Raw genomic sequence first — 14,940 nt, 5'->3', positions numbered from 1 at the left:
TTGGGTTTCGCCGGAGCTGATAGAAAAGATGTTTTTTTCGTCTTACCTGGGTTTGTAAAATTTAGGGACAGTATGATTTAGACCGGTGCTATGTGACAGCCGCCGTCGCGTCGAGCATTGATGAGCGTAGGTTCAACAAACTGGTTGGACAGACCCATATGCCTTTGAACGCAAGGGAGGTCAAGCCCACCGTTATAACTCCGCAACGGCCGGCCGTCGGCTGCATACTTCCAAAGATTAGGCCGGCTGCTGGCAATGCTAGCTAGAAGGGCTCGCATAGTCGCATCGCACGCAGTTGACACGGAAACTTGACCGGCCAATGTTAATGCTCCCGGGACGATGACATAGAAACTTGACGAGATCCCAGAAGAATAGTACTCCCTCCGTCCATAAATAGATGCCAAAGATTTATTTAAATTCGGATGTATCTATACACTAAATCGTGTCTAGATACATTCAAATTTAGACAAACTTTTGGCATCTATTTATGGACAGAGGTAGTACGTCTATACGGTCAACTACGTAACCCATGTACTCCTACAGTGTACAGACCGGGGGTATGTGATGGCGGCACGGAAGCAGGAGGCTAGGTGGACACGTCGGCGTCTAGTCCCATAAATAGGGATGTAGGTATGACGAGACACGGGCATTAACTGGTCGACGGTGCCGCCAGAGGAAGCTGGATTGCTAAGCCATCTGCGAGAGCGACGTCGCCTTCCTTGTCGACCGCGATCCATGGATTCAATCCATGATTGTTCATTCGTTTCAGGCTTGCACTGCAGAGCCTTGGGGAAGACTTAAAGTGGCCACCATCACGCCATCCATGGCGGTACCGTCCCCGGCTCGAGCTTAATTGCGAGCAGCCGTGCGATGGCTCCGTCACAACAGTAGTATCCAACAAGAACGACACCATATCGATCTCATCTTCCCAGCCCAGGACGATCGACGCAGAAAGCCGTAAGAAATGTTGGCTGTCGGCGTCGTCGTACGGGCGAGGCGCATCAAAACGTTCGATTTGATGACGGATTCTGGACGATTTACCAGCTGCAGTCAATCGGTCGAGCCGTGCGTTTGCTTCTCCGGTAGCGACAGTGCAGCGGCGAGACTTTTCAGGGTCGCCCGAACCTGGCCGTGACAGCCCCCGATCAGCCCGCGAGAACGGCGATCCGCAGCAGGCCACGACTGGGTCGAAAAAGATGGGTCGATCTCGACAGCGGCTGCTGCAGCAGCCAGCCTGCGGTTAGCATCGATCGGCCTGACAGGCTTAAGAAGTTGTTAAGGTTGTCAATTTGACTCGCGCCAGAGTCACCGTCTGACGGCTCCAGCAAGGCCAATGTGAAAGTGAAACTTGCTCGTTCAACCTTTTGAAGCGAACGGCATCGAGCGAGCGGTTAACATCGGCCCCGGCTTAAGATCACGAATTGACTCATGCCGAGTCACCGTCTCGACGGCTACAGCAAGGCCAGTGTGAAGCTGCCCATTCTAGTAGCACTGCATTCTAGTATCTCTTTGAAGCTAAACCATTAGCCATTTTATTCACGATGCGTCCACACCTACATGCCATCATCTTTTTATTTGGCCGTGGAGGGAAGACGGAAAAATAGCATTTCCATTTTGAGGTGCACATTACTGGGGGCAGCACACCGGGGTTTAGGAGAGGCTCGTTGGATCCGTCGAATTCCGCATGCCCCGGAGATCCTGCAAAAGAGGGTGGATGCTGGTCAGATTTGAGCTAGACAATGACATCTGACTAACCATTCAGCATGAGCCATGTTTCCCAGCAAAAGGATACTGAAATTGACAGGGGCCCCCGAATTGGTACATTCAGGGTGTTGAGGTTCTGTGAAATTTAATGAGATCTAAGAACAGCAAATATTTAGGTCCGGAGGGATACATGCAATGTGTAACAATAGTAAAGGAATGGCATAACAGGAAAGGCCTATAAAAACGGCAGAACAAGAACTCCTGAATCAGTGTTTCTGTTTCTATGACGAACTGCACAAGGAAACCTACTTTCTACTATTTCCTGTACCACAACTTGGCACAAGACCTACAAATGAACGTCAGAAAAGAAATGAACCGATAAGAAGACTGAAGCTTAGCAGCTCACATTATTGTTGACGAATATGGCTAAGCTGAAGCAAGCGATATATTCTTCATTTATTCAGCTTGCGCAGTTTCTAGAAGGCTCATCACGGATTCTCTGTCAGGCATACTAGGTATGGCGCCCTTTACTCGAACACACAGTGAGGCGGCAGCAGCTGAAATGAAAGAAAAATACAGCCTCACATCAACATGTCAATAAATATATATCAAGTTTTGAGTCGAGGGTGCTTTTAGTACCAGCAAATCTCATGCACTCTTTCTTAGGCTTCCCCTCCACCAGAGCTACAGCAAAAGCTGAGGTGAATGTGTCACCGGCCCCAGTGGTGTCCACTACTTCTGTGGCAGGTATTATCGCCTGCCTAACTGGTTCCTCTCCCTCCACAAACAGAGCAGATCCTTGTGACCCAAGTTTGACCAAAACTTCTTTGACACCCTGCATACAGGAAATAACATCGATGCATTACTTCTTTATGTTTATAAGGATCCAAAACTTCTGTAGAAGATCACCATCTTTGTAAATAATAATGCATCTCAGCGATAAAAATCTCGCCTTCATAGCCAACACAAAGCAAAATTTGAACAAGTTCTTGTAAAGAAAATGCAACAAGGTAATATGAAAACAGGGAATTAAGAGGAAAAAATTGGTTGAAATCAAATCCTGCACTGGTAGCTTAAAGTGGAATATGAGGCCCATATACTGTTGAAACATGGTAAAATAAAGCAACAAGTAAGAACATGGGCACATGTTATAACAACATGGATGTCGGTAAATTCATCACTTTGCAACTGTAAAGACAAGAAAATAGATGAACATAGACGCTACACTTCGTTTCTTACTTCAGTATCCTTACACTGCTTACCTTAAAACTGTGGCTAGGGAAGCACAATAAGCTATTTGGCCTATCTATATACACCAGACCAGACATTGTTCGGGAGAAGGAAAAAAAACATCAGATTAGACTGAGGAGCCTTCCTGATTCTCCAATGAATTAAGCACATAGATTGTGTGAGTAAATCCAGATGGTAAACTACTGGCGAGTGGCCACTTTGTGATCAGATACTTCTTTTATTTTTCTGATTGTGCCAAGGTTATCTACTAGCCACTACCATCTGTGGGCTTGGCATTCAAATCGAAATAACTTTGTGTACGCGCCGCCGTTTTATTTTAGAGATAGAAAAAGATGTTTGCTTTCACCAAACTCACTCGTACATATACAAAAAAAAAGGCGAGATAGTAGATCAGAATTATTACAAGTTTACAACTACATAGATCTAGGGCCACTTCCTTAAAAAGCCTGTTGGACAAGCACGCAAATTGTACAAAACTACAAATGACTGAAGCTCGCTGAATATAATCATTTGTGTAAGTGTAACTAGCAGCCAATCTGCAGGTAAAAACTAAAGATCCAGAGCTCACATAGTTTTTCCAAATCAGAAAAAATCACTTGTACGTACACTCCATATATGTTTACAGTTCATCTACCATTTTTTTATCCATAGGTACAATCGACATCCTTGGAAACTTGTATATAACAAGAGTAAGAGGCAGATGTCCTAATAGGTGTAGGGAAAAGATATTTACACAGACCTGCACTAAGGGAGAAAGAAGGGAAAGCAACACATTCCTTATAGTTGCCTATTATCAGATGATTTTCATAACCCAACATCATTAATTGAGTTTCTTAAATAAAGATATTAAGATACACGGTCATTGACTAACCAAAAGAAACAAAAGGGTGCTGTTAGAAGGTATAGCTAAATATAGAAGAAATGCAGAAACAAACTACATAAAAAAGTTCATTTAGACATCTCACCATTTTATGGCATGCTCCTGCTGCTTGGCTGATCTGTTCAAAAGTTTCGGTAGGCATCCCAGTCAAACGTGCTAGCTCTGTTTCATTTGGACTAAAAATATCCACCAGCCCGAGTAATTCTCCAGGGACAGGAGCATCCATTCCACCTGCATCCAAGATAACAGGCACACCTGCGCCTTTTGCAGCCTGAGAATAAAAGTATGCAAATGTTACAAACGAACTCCTGTAGTCTTAACATGCATGAAAGGTAAAGGCACAAGGTGGTTCTTGCATTCCCAACAAAATACTTTACATAATTGTATGAATGCACAAACAGATGAAAACCCTAATCCAGACTTATTCCGGCAGTACCTGAAAAAATTCAATTATATAAGGATGTCAACACGAAGCACTAATATTGGGCAAAAGCGCATCATGATGCGTTTAATGAGATTTTCCATTCCAAATATACCGGCATGGAAGCATGCTGGAGATATCGAGAATCGGAAACTAAGGGTGTGTTTGGCTGCTCAGTTTTTTTTTAGAGTATCTGGGAAATACCATGCTTCCTAAAAATATTGCAGTTTTAAATACTTTGGTGTGTTTGGCATCAGCAAATAGTGCAGTTTCATAAACCAAAGTATCATCAAAACTGTGGGGTTTTGCAATATCTTTCCTCTCTTTTCTTCTTCCTCCGTTCTCTCCATCGCCACATCCGTTTCACCTCTTCCGTCTGGCAGGCTGAGGCAAGATGAGCAGCACACCACAGTATGACACCTCAGGCAGCAGGGGAACTGCAGTACTCAATTCAGTAACAAGAGAAAGAGAAAAAGATATTCAATGGCCTGGTAGAAGCGGTAGAAGAGGAGATAAGAGGCGTCTCTAGCTACTAGTACTACCACCAAGAGAAGACGCATTTTGTTAATAATTTTATCCACTATCATTGCTTCAGCAACTCTATCTCTTTTTCTGGAGGCTTTTCTCCCAGGACTCGGTGAAATAGACTAAGAGACCATTCCATTTGGAGTTCAAACCCAAATGGAAGCAACTCAGACAAACGGCTAGCTATTTCATTTATATGAAGTCACGGTACATTGGCTCTAGTTTCTTTTGCATTGCAATAGCATAGGACACCTACTCCTTTAGTGGATATGGGACAATACCTAGAAGCTACATATCCAGTTGCATAACATGGACAACACGTAAGCAGGGCGTAAAGGTCCTACTGAACGCAATAACAAACTACCTTCCTATAGGGGAATACATACATATTTAAAATCAAAGACTGCACATATCCAATTAAATCGGAAATACATGATTGAGTTTCTCCAAAGCTCCCCTCTCCATGGCCAGATTTCTTGTCTTGACCTTATTGACGAGATATTGGTTCTTCTTACAGCAGCAAGTGTTAGCTATATTGCCTCTATGCAGATCAGTGAAACAGATTGGATATTTAGATGCTCCTTCCACTTGCCAACAACCTTTTATTTAGAACAACCACTGAGCTGCTGAATGATTCAGAACCATAGCAAATATTGTAAAACACCTTATGCTTATGTTGGTTACAAGAGACGTGTGGACATATAGGTCCACAATGAATTAAGCTTCCACTTTTCTCAGATTCCACTTCACAACCTTGCTACATGAGGGCCTGGGCTGACCACAAACTAGGCCCATGATAGCTCTTGCTGTCCGTCAGACGAAAGAAATCAGTGGGCCAAACAAAAATAGGCTTTTGGCACCTCCAGGCCATGGGAAGCTCAGTAAGCACTAATACCAGCAACACACTCTAAATTCTAACCAATGAATGAAGATGTCATGCTGAAAGTGTCATTTTGTCCAAGCTGATGTTGCAGCATTCAGACACGTGTACGCACGCACTCACGCATGCAGAGGGTTGGGGTGGGGGTTGACAACTCCGAATACAATTAGGTCTGACATATTCAGCTGTAAAAAAAGGTCGATATAGACATACAGTGATGGTCATTTTGCTTGGATGAATGATTGTGTTTTTTCAGGTACCTGGTGGGATGGATGATGTCCGATAATAAACTGACAAAAGGAACAATGAAGTTGTGGATGACAATACGATTGCCCTTGCTGAACCATCAGGTGTCGAAGTAACAGGACTGCAGCTGTCAACGAGGAAATTGGAGGTCCTCCACCATGAATAACAAAGTAGCTAGAGAGATCTATCTGTTCATCATCCAGATCAGAAGTATCTGCCCATGTGACCCGTGGTGGTAGACACTGATTATAGCTAAACCTGAGAATGCTTTCAAAACTAAACCATACCTCAACAGAACCTGCACGAATGAACTTGGCAACCCAACCTCAGCTAAACCCGTTTGCTATTTCCGTCAGCCCACCTAAAACAAAACCTATTTGATATTTCCACCCAAACTGAACTAAAGCGGAGGGCAGTCCGTGGGTTGAAACCATTTGCTGAAATTGGTTTAGAACCGTTCGCTCAAATGGTTTGTAACCTATACACAGCTGGGCTGCGGGTGTCGAGCAGAGCAAAGACAAAGCTTCAATAGCAGAAGCTAGTCACATACACTTAACTGCTAAGCTAGGGGACCTTGCGGAAAGCCTGATATTTCTGGTGCACTTCCGACATGCATGGCGTTCCTATGTATTTGCTAAGCAAAAGATTATCACTAACATGGTCGGTCTGTCAGTTACTAGTACTGCACAAATCAGGATCAATGAACTTGTGCCGCTGGTTTGCCACTGCCCCGCCGCCGCCGAGTGAGCCGCCAGTTCCACTCCTGTGTGTGCCCACGGGCGTGTTCCTAACAAGCAAGAGGAAACAGATGAGAAATGAGCCATTGCGTCAGTGCCGGTGGTAGTCGCCGCACAACGGAGGAGCCGCGGGTTGTCGTCGGTGCAAGATGGTGGACTTGCTGCCTCAGCTGTTGTACTGCCATGCTTGCCACCTCCCCCTCAAACATCCCATCTTCAAGGTGAGATCAATCAGTTGCAAATAACTTCCCTTCCTCCTTGGAAGATCAATTAATCCATCCTTGTAAATTTCGGATCATGCTTCTCGAATCGCCATGTCATGAAAGCATCTTCTGAATCTTGATTGGCAGTGCACCAAGCACCTGGAGTGCTCGTCCTGCAGCGCATCCATTGAGAGGCTTGCACCCTCGCCGTCGGCCACTCCGCCATGCCGATGCCTTTGCTGATGGGGCAGCCGTGGAGTCTCGGCCTTCCGCTGGCACTTCCTCGTAGGTGAGGAAGACAAGGCCGCTGCCGCTAATATCACAGAGGCTAGGCCAGCCAGCCATATGAGCACCGACAGCAGCAGCCGCAGAGGCGAGGCGGGCAGGCACAGGAGGCCAGCAGCGAACCAATCTCACCCACCGGGTGTAAACCATAGGTCGGACCTGTTTAGGACTGGAACTGTTCGATCCCATACCTGACCATACCCAAAAAAGTTTCTACACGAAACCAAACTAAACCAGACTGAAGTTAGAATAAGTTCTAAGAGCATCCCCACTCGTCTCCCCGACGAGCCCCCCGAGCGACGATTTTCCCATCCGGACGGCGTAATTCGGCCCAGTCGCGCCCCCTGTTCCTCGATTTCGTCCGGATTTGGGCCTTAATCCATCCGGCGAGCCCAGGCCATCCCCGGTCCCCGGGGATCTATCGGGAGTCCGGACGAGTGAAAAGCGGGGAAGGGCCCGCTCTGTCGGCGACTGGACACACGAACCCAACCGCCACCTCGCTCAAAAATCTCCCCCCCCCCCCCTCGTATCTCTCTCGCCGCCGTCACCACCCCGCCGGCTTGTTGCCCAGATTCCGCCGCCACTCCTCCCCCACCTGCCTATATTCCGCCGTCTTTCGACGACGGCCTATCTGGCTGCTCCTCCGCCGGCCTGTTTTCCGACGACAGCCTACTCCTCGTCGTTTGCGACTCGGGTTGCCTCGACCACGCCCGTCAGGTGTTCGTCCATTTGCCTCGCCGGCCATGGACTCGGACGAAGAGGAGGAGCAGATGTTCGTCGAGCTTATGCGAGAAGAGATGACAGCCCATCGCCCAAGACGAGGAGCACATGCCGATCCTCGGTTGCTTATCAAGCCTGTACGCCGGGAGGCAACCGGTCGCCGTGGTGGGTCGGCACCGGGTCGCCGGAAGTGCAAGCCGAGACGACGAATGGAGGGCTACCGCATGTTGTACGCCGACTACTTCGCCGACAATCCATTGCACGGTGAGACTGTTTTCGAGCGTCTTTTCAGGATGAGCGAAAGCTATTTCGCAAATTGTGTACGCCATCCGAGACTTTGACCCCTACTTCGGATGCAAAGCGGATTGCACCGGCTTGGTTGGATTTTCGTCACTGCGAAGTGCACCGCACGGTGGCTATGAGGATGCCGGCGTATGGAGCTCCCGGTGATGGTGCGGATGACTATCTTCGGATGGCGGAGTCCACCGCCCTTGATTGTTTCTACCGGTTCGCAGGGCCGTCATAGCGGTGTTCGGGGACTTTTACTTGAGATCACCCACTGTCGAAGACACTCGTAAGATCCTTGCAACAAATGAAGCTAGGGGTTTTCCGGGGATGCTTGGAAGCATTGATCGCATGCATTGGAAATGGAAGAACTGTCCGTTTGCGTGGCGGGGAATGTACAAGGGTCACAAAAACGGCTGCACTCGTGATACTTGAAGCAGGTGGCTACCCATGATGTCCGGATTTGGCACTCTTTCTTTGGTATGTCCGGATCCAACAATGACATCAACGTCCTAAACTGCTCCCCGATCTTTTCCAAGCTTGTTGAGGGTCATGCTCCCCGGTGAACTATGTGATCAATGGTTGGCACTACAACAAAGGATACTACCTTGCAGACGGTATCTATCCAAAGTGGGCAACATTTGTGAAGACTATCTCGAAACCTAGCACCCCCAAACTTTGCGAGTTTGTCAAGAAACAAGAAACTTGCCGAAAAGACGTCGAGCGTGCATTTGGTGTCCTCCAGCAGAGATTTGCTGTCGTCCGGTTCCCCGCTATGACTTGGTCCAAAGATCAGATGTGGGAGGTGATGAATTGTTGTGTGTGCTTACACAACATGATTATTGAAAATGGGCGAAAACATCCGGTTCCTCTGGCTGAGCAACAAGCACCATATGAGAGAGAGGGCCCTCTTGCACAGCCTAACCACCAGGTGCCTCCATCATGGGCCGCCTTCATTGCTATGCGCCAGGAGATTCGAGACTCTACAATGCATCAGCAGCTGCAAGATGATCTGGTGGAGCACATATGAACGCTCCGAGGCAACACCAACGCCGACGCCAACTAGTCTGTCATAATTTGTTTCAAAAATTGTGAACTTGTGTGCTTCATTTGTTTCAGCACTTGTTAAACATTGTACTGATTATCGCCGAATTTGTTTCAGCAATTTTCCTCCAATTGATCGCCGAATTTGTTTCAGCAATTTTCCTCCAATTGATCGCCGAACTTGTTAAATTTTATGTCGAATTTGTTTGAAATATGTCAAATGATCGAGGTTGGGGGTTTCCTGCCGGGGGGACAGCTGGAACTTCGGCGCTCCCCAGGCCAAATTTACCTCCAATCCGGCCGAAATTTTCGCCGGATTTGGGCGTGGGGAGCGCCAACGAGTGGGATGCTCTAAGTACGAACCCTCATCATAATCTAACATTCTAATCATCTAATGTAACTGACAAGTGACAACACCTCAAAAGTGGGTATATAAGGAGAGAGGGCATAGAGCAACTACCTGAGCGACCTGAATGTTGACCCAATCGGGTATCTCCCGCTGCAGAAGTAGAACGCCGGCCTGCCGGATCAGGTCGAGGTCCTCCGGGTCGACCTCGGAGGCCCAGCCCTCCATGTTGGCGCCGCCAACGATGATGATGGAGTTCTGCCCGTCCGGCATGAGCATGACAACAGCGTGACCGGACGGCGCGTCGGGGGCTCGAGCGACGCGGTCGAGGCGGACGCCGCCGGCGTCCGCGAGGGCGCCCTCGAGCAGGCGCCCGTTGGCGTCGTTCCCCACGCGCGCCACGAGGTAGGTGGGGCCCAGCGCGAGCCGGCCCCCGCAGGCGGCCTGGTTAGCGCCCTTCCCGCCCGCGAGGCTGTGGCCGGCGCGCGCGGCGACCGTCTCGCCGACGAGCGGGAGGCGGTCGACCTCCACGTAGATGTCGGCGTTGGCGGAGCCCACGACGACGATGGGCGGCGGCGCATTGGCGGCGGAGAGGGAGGTCGAGCTGGTTCTGATGGAGAAGGATAGGTGGGTCTGCTTGGGGTTGGATCCTGAGAGGAACGCGGTGGCCGGAGTTGGCCGGGCGAGCGGGAGGCGGAGCCGCGCTTCCAGAGCCATGGGTGGTGCTGGCGGAGGTGGGAGTTGAGAAAACGATGGAGTCAACGGCAGTGTGTAAAGAAGAGTTCTTTTTAGATGAGATTACCGTGGGATAACGATGATGACTTGGCAGATTAGTTTTGGATCAGATTGCTTCTGCTTTCGGATTGATAGATTTGACTAAAACTCCTATTCTCTCTGCCCTCGAAAGAGTGGACGTTTTTCAGTTTTTTAGAAGAGATTAAGAATTTTGCAATTTAAAAAGTGGGTCTCATCACTTATTCTCTCTTTAATTTATTCACCTCTAATAAGGTAAGTGTATGTAGAAAAAGAGAAGACAATGTGAGGGCTTGATTCCCGTGCAATAAGATAGAAGCAATTTTATCTACTTTACAGTACATTGAAAACTGAGAAATGCACTCTTTTATAAATAAATTTAAAAGCTAAACATCTGTTTATTTCAGGACGGAGGGAATATACAATATAGGAGTACAAAAATTACCCTCTAACCCCTAATCTCGAAATCGAGATTACAATATAGGAGTACAATATAAAAGAGTTTCTCAACTCTTTTATCCCGGACAATTTTAAACTTTAGGGCCGTCTTCAAATAGGGTTATCGACGTGGCAGCTAGGAACTGGATTATGAAGTTGGGTGTAGTTGTGCCCGCATAAGTTGGACCGCCCAAAGCGACCTAATCATCATCAATCAACACATCCCATGCCATTTCTTTGGTCTTGCTACGACAATTGCAATGGGCAGATGATTGGTTGATGCTGCGACGACGAGCGCGTCGAAGATAACAACATACTCCTCCTCTGGTCACCGTAATTTAGGCTCTTTCCCCGTCGTTAGGGTTAGGGTTTTAGTAGGAAAATTCGGGGGGTTCGATGATGGTGAAGCTAGGGATTTTGTCCGATTTGTTTGTCATCAATGCAGTTTGAATTAGGACAATATAGTGATATTCAAGTGTGTTTTCAGTTTAATCTTGGAACCTATGGAAATTTTGAACGTCAAATTCCAATTTAGAGGCGAGTATATTCACGTCGGGACGATTTTGTACTATGTGGGGGTGCGATGAAGAGATCGAGAGGTATAAGATTTCACTGCAGGTACTGAAAAAGTATTTGAAAGATCATGTGTAGTTGAAGGAATTGATGAAGTGCTATTTCCTTCTTCCTAGAAAAAAACTGACTATTGGTTTCATATTCTTGCCTGACAGTGGATATGTCAAGATGGCATACTATGTTTGTGTTGGAAGAGTAGAAAAAGTTTATGTTGAGGAGGGTATGTGCTTGTATGCGAGGCGTATGTGCTTTTCTCAAAAAAGAAACATACAAAATAATACTAGGATACAATATCGGCAATGAGAGGATCGTTAGAGCATCTCTAACCGAAGCTCAAAACAGCCTTAGAGGGTCATTTGAGCTAATGGCCGTAAGCGTCTTGAGCGGAAGCCCAAAAACAGTTCAAGAATTTAAAATGAGAGAGTGACCCCTAAAACTCGATGTGCCTCTCTCATATTTCCACCCCGCCCACCTCGGTGACAAAATGTTGAGCTCCCACCGAGCGGCCGCCCCTCCCACCCAAATCCGTCGCCATTCATCGTTGGCGCCACCGTTTTCTGCCCTCCCCTGGATGGAATGGTACCGGATCTTGTTCCCGCATGCCCACCCGATTCAACCCCCGCGACACCTCCGATGCCGAGGAAGCGTTTGGGCTATGCCGGCGCGGTGCTGGCAGTGGTAGCGACCACCAAGGCCACCGGTAGGTCCTTGCCCATGGGCAAGCCGCCCCTTGCGATGGTGTTGAGCGGGCCGTGGTCGCGGAAGCTGACGACTGCTATGCAAGCTCACTCACAGTCGGTAGGGGAGAAGAAGAAGATGAAGGCCACGCGGCATCGACCTCGATGCCTACATGCAAGGCCAAGGCATCGCCGACGTCCTCAATGACCACGCCTTCTCCCTCTTCCGTGGCGGCCGGCGCAGCTCGTCCCCGAGTTGCTGGCCGCGACGTGATCGATGAAAATAGACAAGGATGCTAGCTGGAGGGAGCTCAAGGCCCTTGAGGACAAGAAATGGCGGTCCAAGTTGGCGGTGGCGGAAGGAAGGGTGACACTAGAAGAAGAAAGAATGGGGAAGGAAACGAAGATAGAAGAGCAAAGGCTTGCCTTGAGGCGGAGAAGTTAGCCAAGGAGAGGGAGGATGCCGACCGCACCATCATGTTCATGGACCCTGTCTTCTTGGATGATAAAGCTAGGGCATATTGGAAGATCGTTCGTGCAAAGATCTTGGCTCGAGAGAGTGGTGGTGGTGGTGGTGGTGATGGTGTTTGAGGTGGCCGAGATGGTTGTAGCCTCGACAACATAAACATGATATGTTGTGTTTTTGGATCAAACTTGATCATCTGATATTTTTTGGATAATATTTATGCATGTTTGAACTTTGTGTGTTTGAGATGTTTCAAAAATGACGTTAAAGTATTTTAGTCCTTTAAGAATTTGGAGTTCCAATCTGGCGGCCACGTTTAGAAGACTAAATTTATTATTCTCATCTATTTTTATCCACCATTTTATCCTTTGAATTATAGGGGTTCGGTTAAGATGCTCCTAGGAGGTTAATCATTCCTACAAACTTGTCCTTATTTCCCCATGATTTGATTGTTGTAATCCCACGCTTGGGCTGGCTGTGCATGATGCACAAGAAGCAAGCCTAGTGACTGGTCCGTTGAACAGCAAGTACCGATGTTACTGACTTGAACAAGTCAAAGATAAATGGACTATCATCTCAAACAACAGAAAAGCTAGTAGACGACATGCTTAGGTAGCTCAAGATTAATGAATGAGTTAGTCCTTTAGGCCGCCAAGGAGGCCCGCGCAACAGACGAGGTACTCCTGCAGGGTACAAGGACGAGCAAGAGGCACTAAATTGAGCTCTGGTCTCTTCACACGGAATCGTTTGATCACTGAATTTTTCAGCTCGAGTAGCCTTTCATCCTCCGTGGTGAACTGAAACGCGGGATCCACAGTTTTGTCCGTCAAATAGCGCACGCCGACTGGAGGGTAGCAGACACCTCCGCCCCCACGTACACCGCATTCCCTGCCAGGCACGGAAACGTCCCGGCGGAGAGGGAGAAGCAAGCCGCCTCCCCGACGAAGACGGCCTGGTGGCGGCCGATGTCCTCCACCGGGAGGAGCGTCTTCCCGGCCACGTCCACCTCAAACACCTGGATCAGGCTCCACCGGTACATCTTGGTCCTATCGTCCAACCTGATCACGTTCCTCCTGCGCTTCATGTTCCTCCGATCCTTGACGCTGAGGTGGTCGAGGGTTGTGTAGTAGCGCACCATGAGCATGCCGCCGCCGCGGTGGTAGGAGTTGACGTTGAAATCTTTCTTGGCTTGGTTCGCGACCACAGGCACCAGCCGAGGCTCAGGACGGAGGCTCACCTGCAGTATGTTCCCCTCATGCGTGGCAAAGTAGAAGCGCCCCTGCAGAGTCGACGCGGACGAGAAGGAGAATGATGCAGAGAGGGATTCCCAGACCTCACTGTTGATCACCGTCCACCGCTGGTCACAAGGCCTGGCGTAGGCTATGGCTCGCTCGTAGGGGTCCTGCATCAGGAGCACCACCGACGGCGGGGAGGTCTCCTCGGAGATACCGGCCGAGACGAGGCGGGTACAGTCGCGCAACTGCTCGGTCCAGAGGGTGTACACGCTGCCAAGGTCGGCGGTGATGGGTGGGAGGTCGGTGAGGACCCTGGTGAGCGGGTTCAGCACTTCAGCAGGCGCGCGGCGTGGCTCGCCTTGTCGCGCAGGAGCAAGAGGCCGTCGGCGCTGGTTTCGAGATGGTGGGCCGAGAGCTCCGGGAGGTCCACGCGGGCGCAAGCGCCGGTGGAGAGGTTCTGGAGGCGGCGGCCGGCCCCGTCGGTGCGGTTCGACAGCATGATCCAGCGGCGCGGGCGGAAGCGGCTGTCCAGGTCGCCGCCGAGACCCTCGCGCGGGGCGGCGGTGCAGCTCCTCCACTCCTTGCACGCGGCGCGGAGGCGGATGTACTCGGCCAAGTCGTAGCGCAGCAGCCTGCCGGCCACGTCGTCGATCAGCACCGTCGGAAGGTTGGGCCAGTCTCGCCTGCCCGCGTAGAGAAAATCATCATCTGAAAAACGAGAGGAATTAGGATGAAGGACGGAGGGATTTCGACCTGACCATTCGCTGTTACGAGAGGGTGTATCGCCGCCGCAACATGGCGCGGAAACGGCGAGGCTGCGACGGTTTCGCTTGCTCATGCGTTCTGCCGAGATCTGCGTCTTTGTTTCCGAGTGATGCTGGATGAGTCGTGGCGGCCGCGCTGTTGTGAGTAAGGTCCCTATATTTTTGTTTTGAGGGGATACCTGTGTTTATATACAAAGCCTAGTTGAAAATGGGCCGTAGAGGGGAATGGGCTGTTCTGAGGTGAGGATCGTACGGGTAGTACAGCGAACGACTCGGTAGCGCGCGCGCGCTAGGAAGCGTTCCTTTCGCTGATGCGCTTCAAGGATGGGCTCGGCCCGTTAAATCGGCAGCGTGTTCAGTTTTAATCGGGAGTCAGAGTTGATCTCGCATGGAGCCCCGTTCATAAAGGGATCAGGTGCAAGGCGGCTTGCTTGCTTATATATTAATGAAATTGTTTAAAAAAAAAAAAGGGATCAGGTGCATGCATGCCTCCTTGTTGTCTCCGTC

The 14,940-nt window shown here is 49.2% G+C and overlaps 1 protein-coding gene across 1 annotated transcript; it reads right to left on the bottom strand.

Annotated features, from left to right (window-relative positions):
- Positions 1 to 1,895: 1,895 nt before the first annotated feature.
- LOC124661836 (ribokinase-like) lies at positions 1,896 to 10,268 on the bottom strand. Its single transcript, XM_047199722.1, has 4 exons — positions 9,642 to 10,268; positions 3,921 to 4,106; positions 2,344 to 2,539; positions 1,896 to 2,261 (listed from the first exon to the last, which is right to left on the bottom strand). Exons 1-4 carry the CDS (start codon positions 10,242 to 10,244, stop codon positions 2,161 to 2,163), a joined length of 1,086 nt encoding a protein of 361 aa, XP_047055678.1. The 5' UTR covers positions 10,245 to 10,268; the 3' UTR covers positions 1,896 to 2,160.
- Positions 10,269 to 14,940: the final 4,672 nt, after the last annotated feature.

The sequence above is a fragment of the Lolium rigidum genome, chromosome 6 (assembly GCF_022539505.1).
Source record: "Lolium rigidum isolate FL_2022 chromosome 6, APGP_CSIRO_Lrig_0.1, whole genome shotgun sequence".
Taxonomy (NCBI): Eukaryota; Viridiplantae; Streptophyta; class Magnoliopsida; order Poales; family Poaceae; genus Lolium; species Lolium rigidum.
The sequence above is the reverse complement of the archived record's forward strand: the minus strand, read 5'-3'. Positions and strand labels throughout refer to the sequence as shown.

Bases quoted from the DNA above. Each gene is read 5' to 3' on its own strand.
- LOC124661836 (XM_047199722.1), bottom strand. From the start codon at position 10,244: ATGGCTCTGGAAGCGCGGCTCCGCCTCCCGCTCGCCCGGCCAACTCCG. The intron at 4,107-9,641 runs GTAGTTGCTCTA...TTTTATTCTCAG, and splicing joins TCAACATTCAGGTCGCTCAG to GCTGCAAAAGGCGCAGGTGT. The intron at 2,540-3,920 runs GTGAGATGTCTA...TCCTGTATGCAG, and splicing joins CAGGAGCATGCCATAAAATG to GGTGTCAAAGAAGTTTTGGT.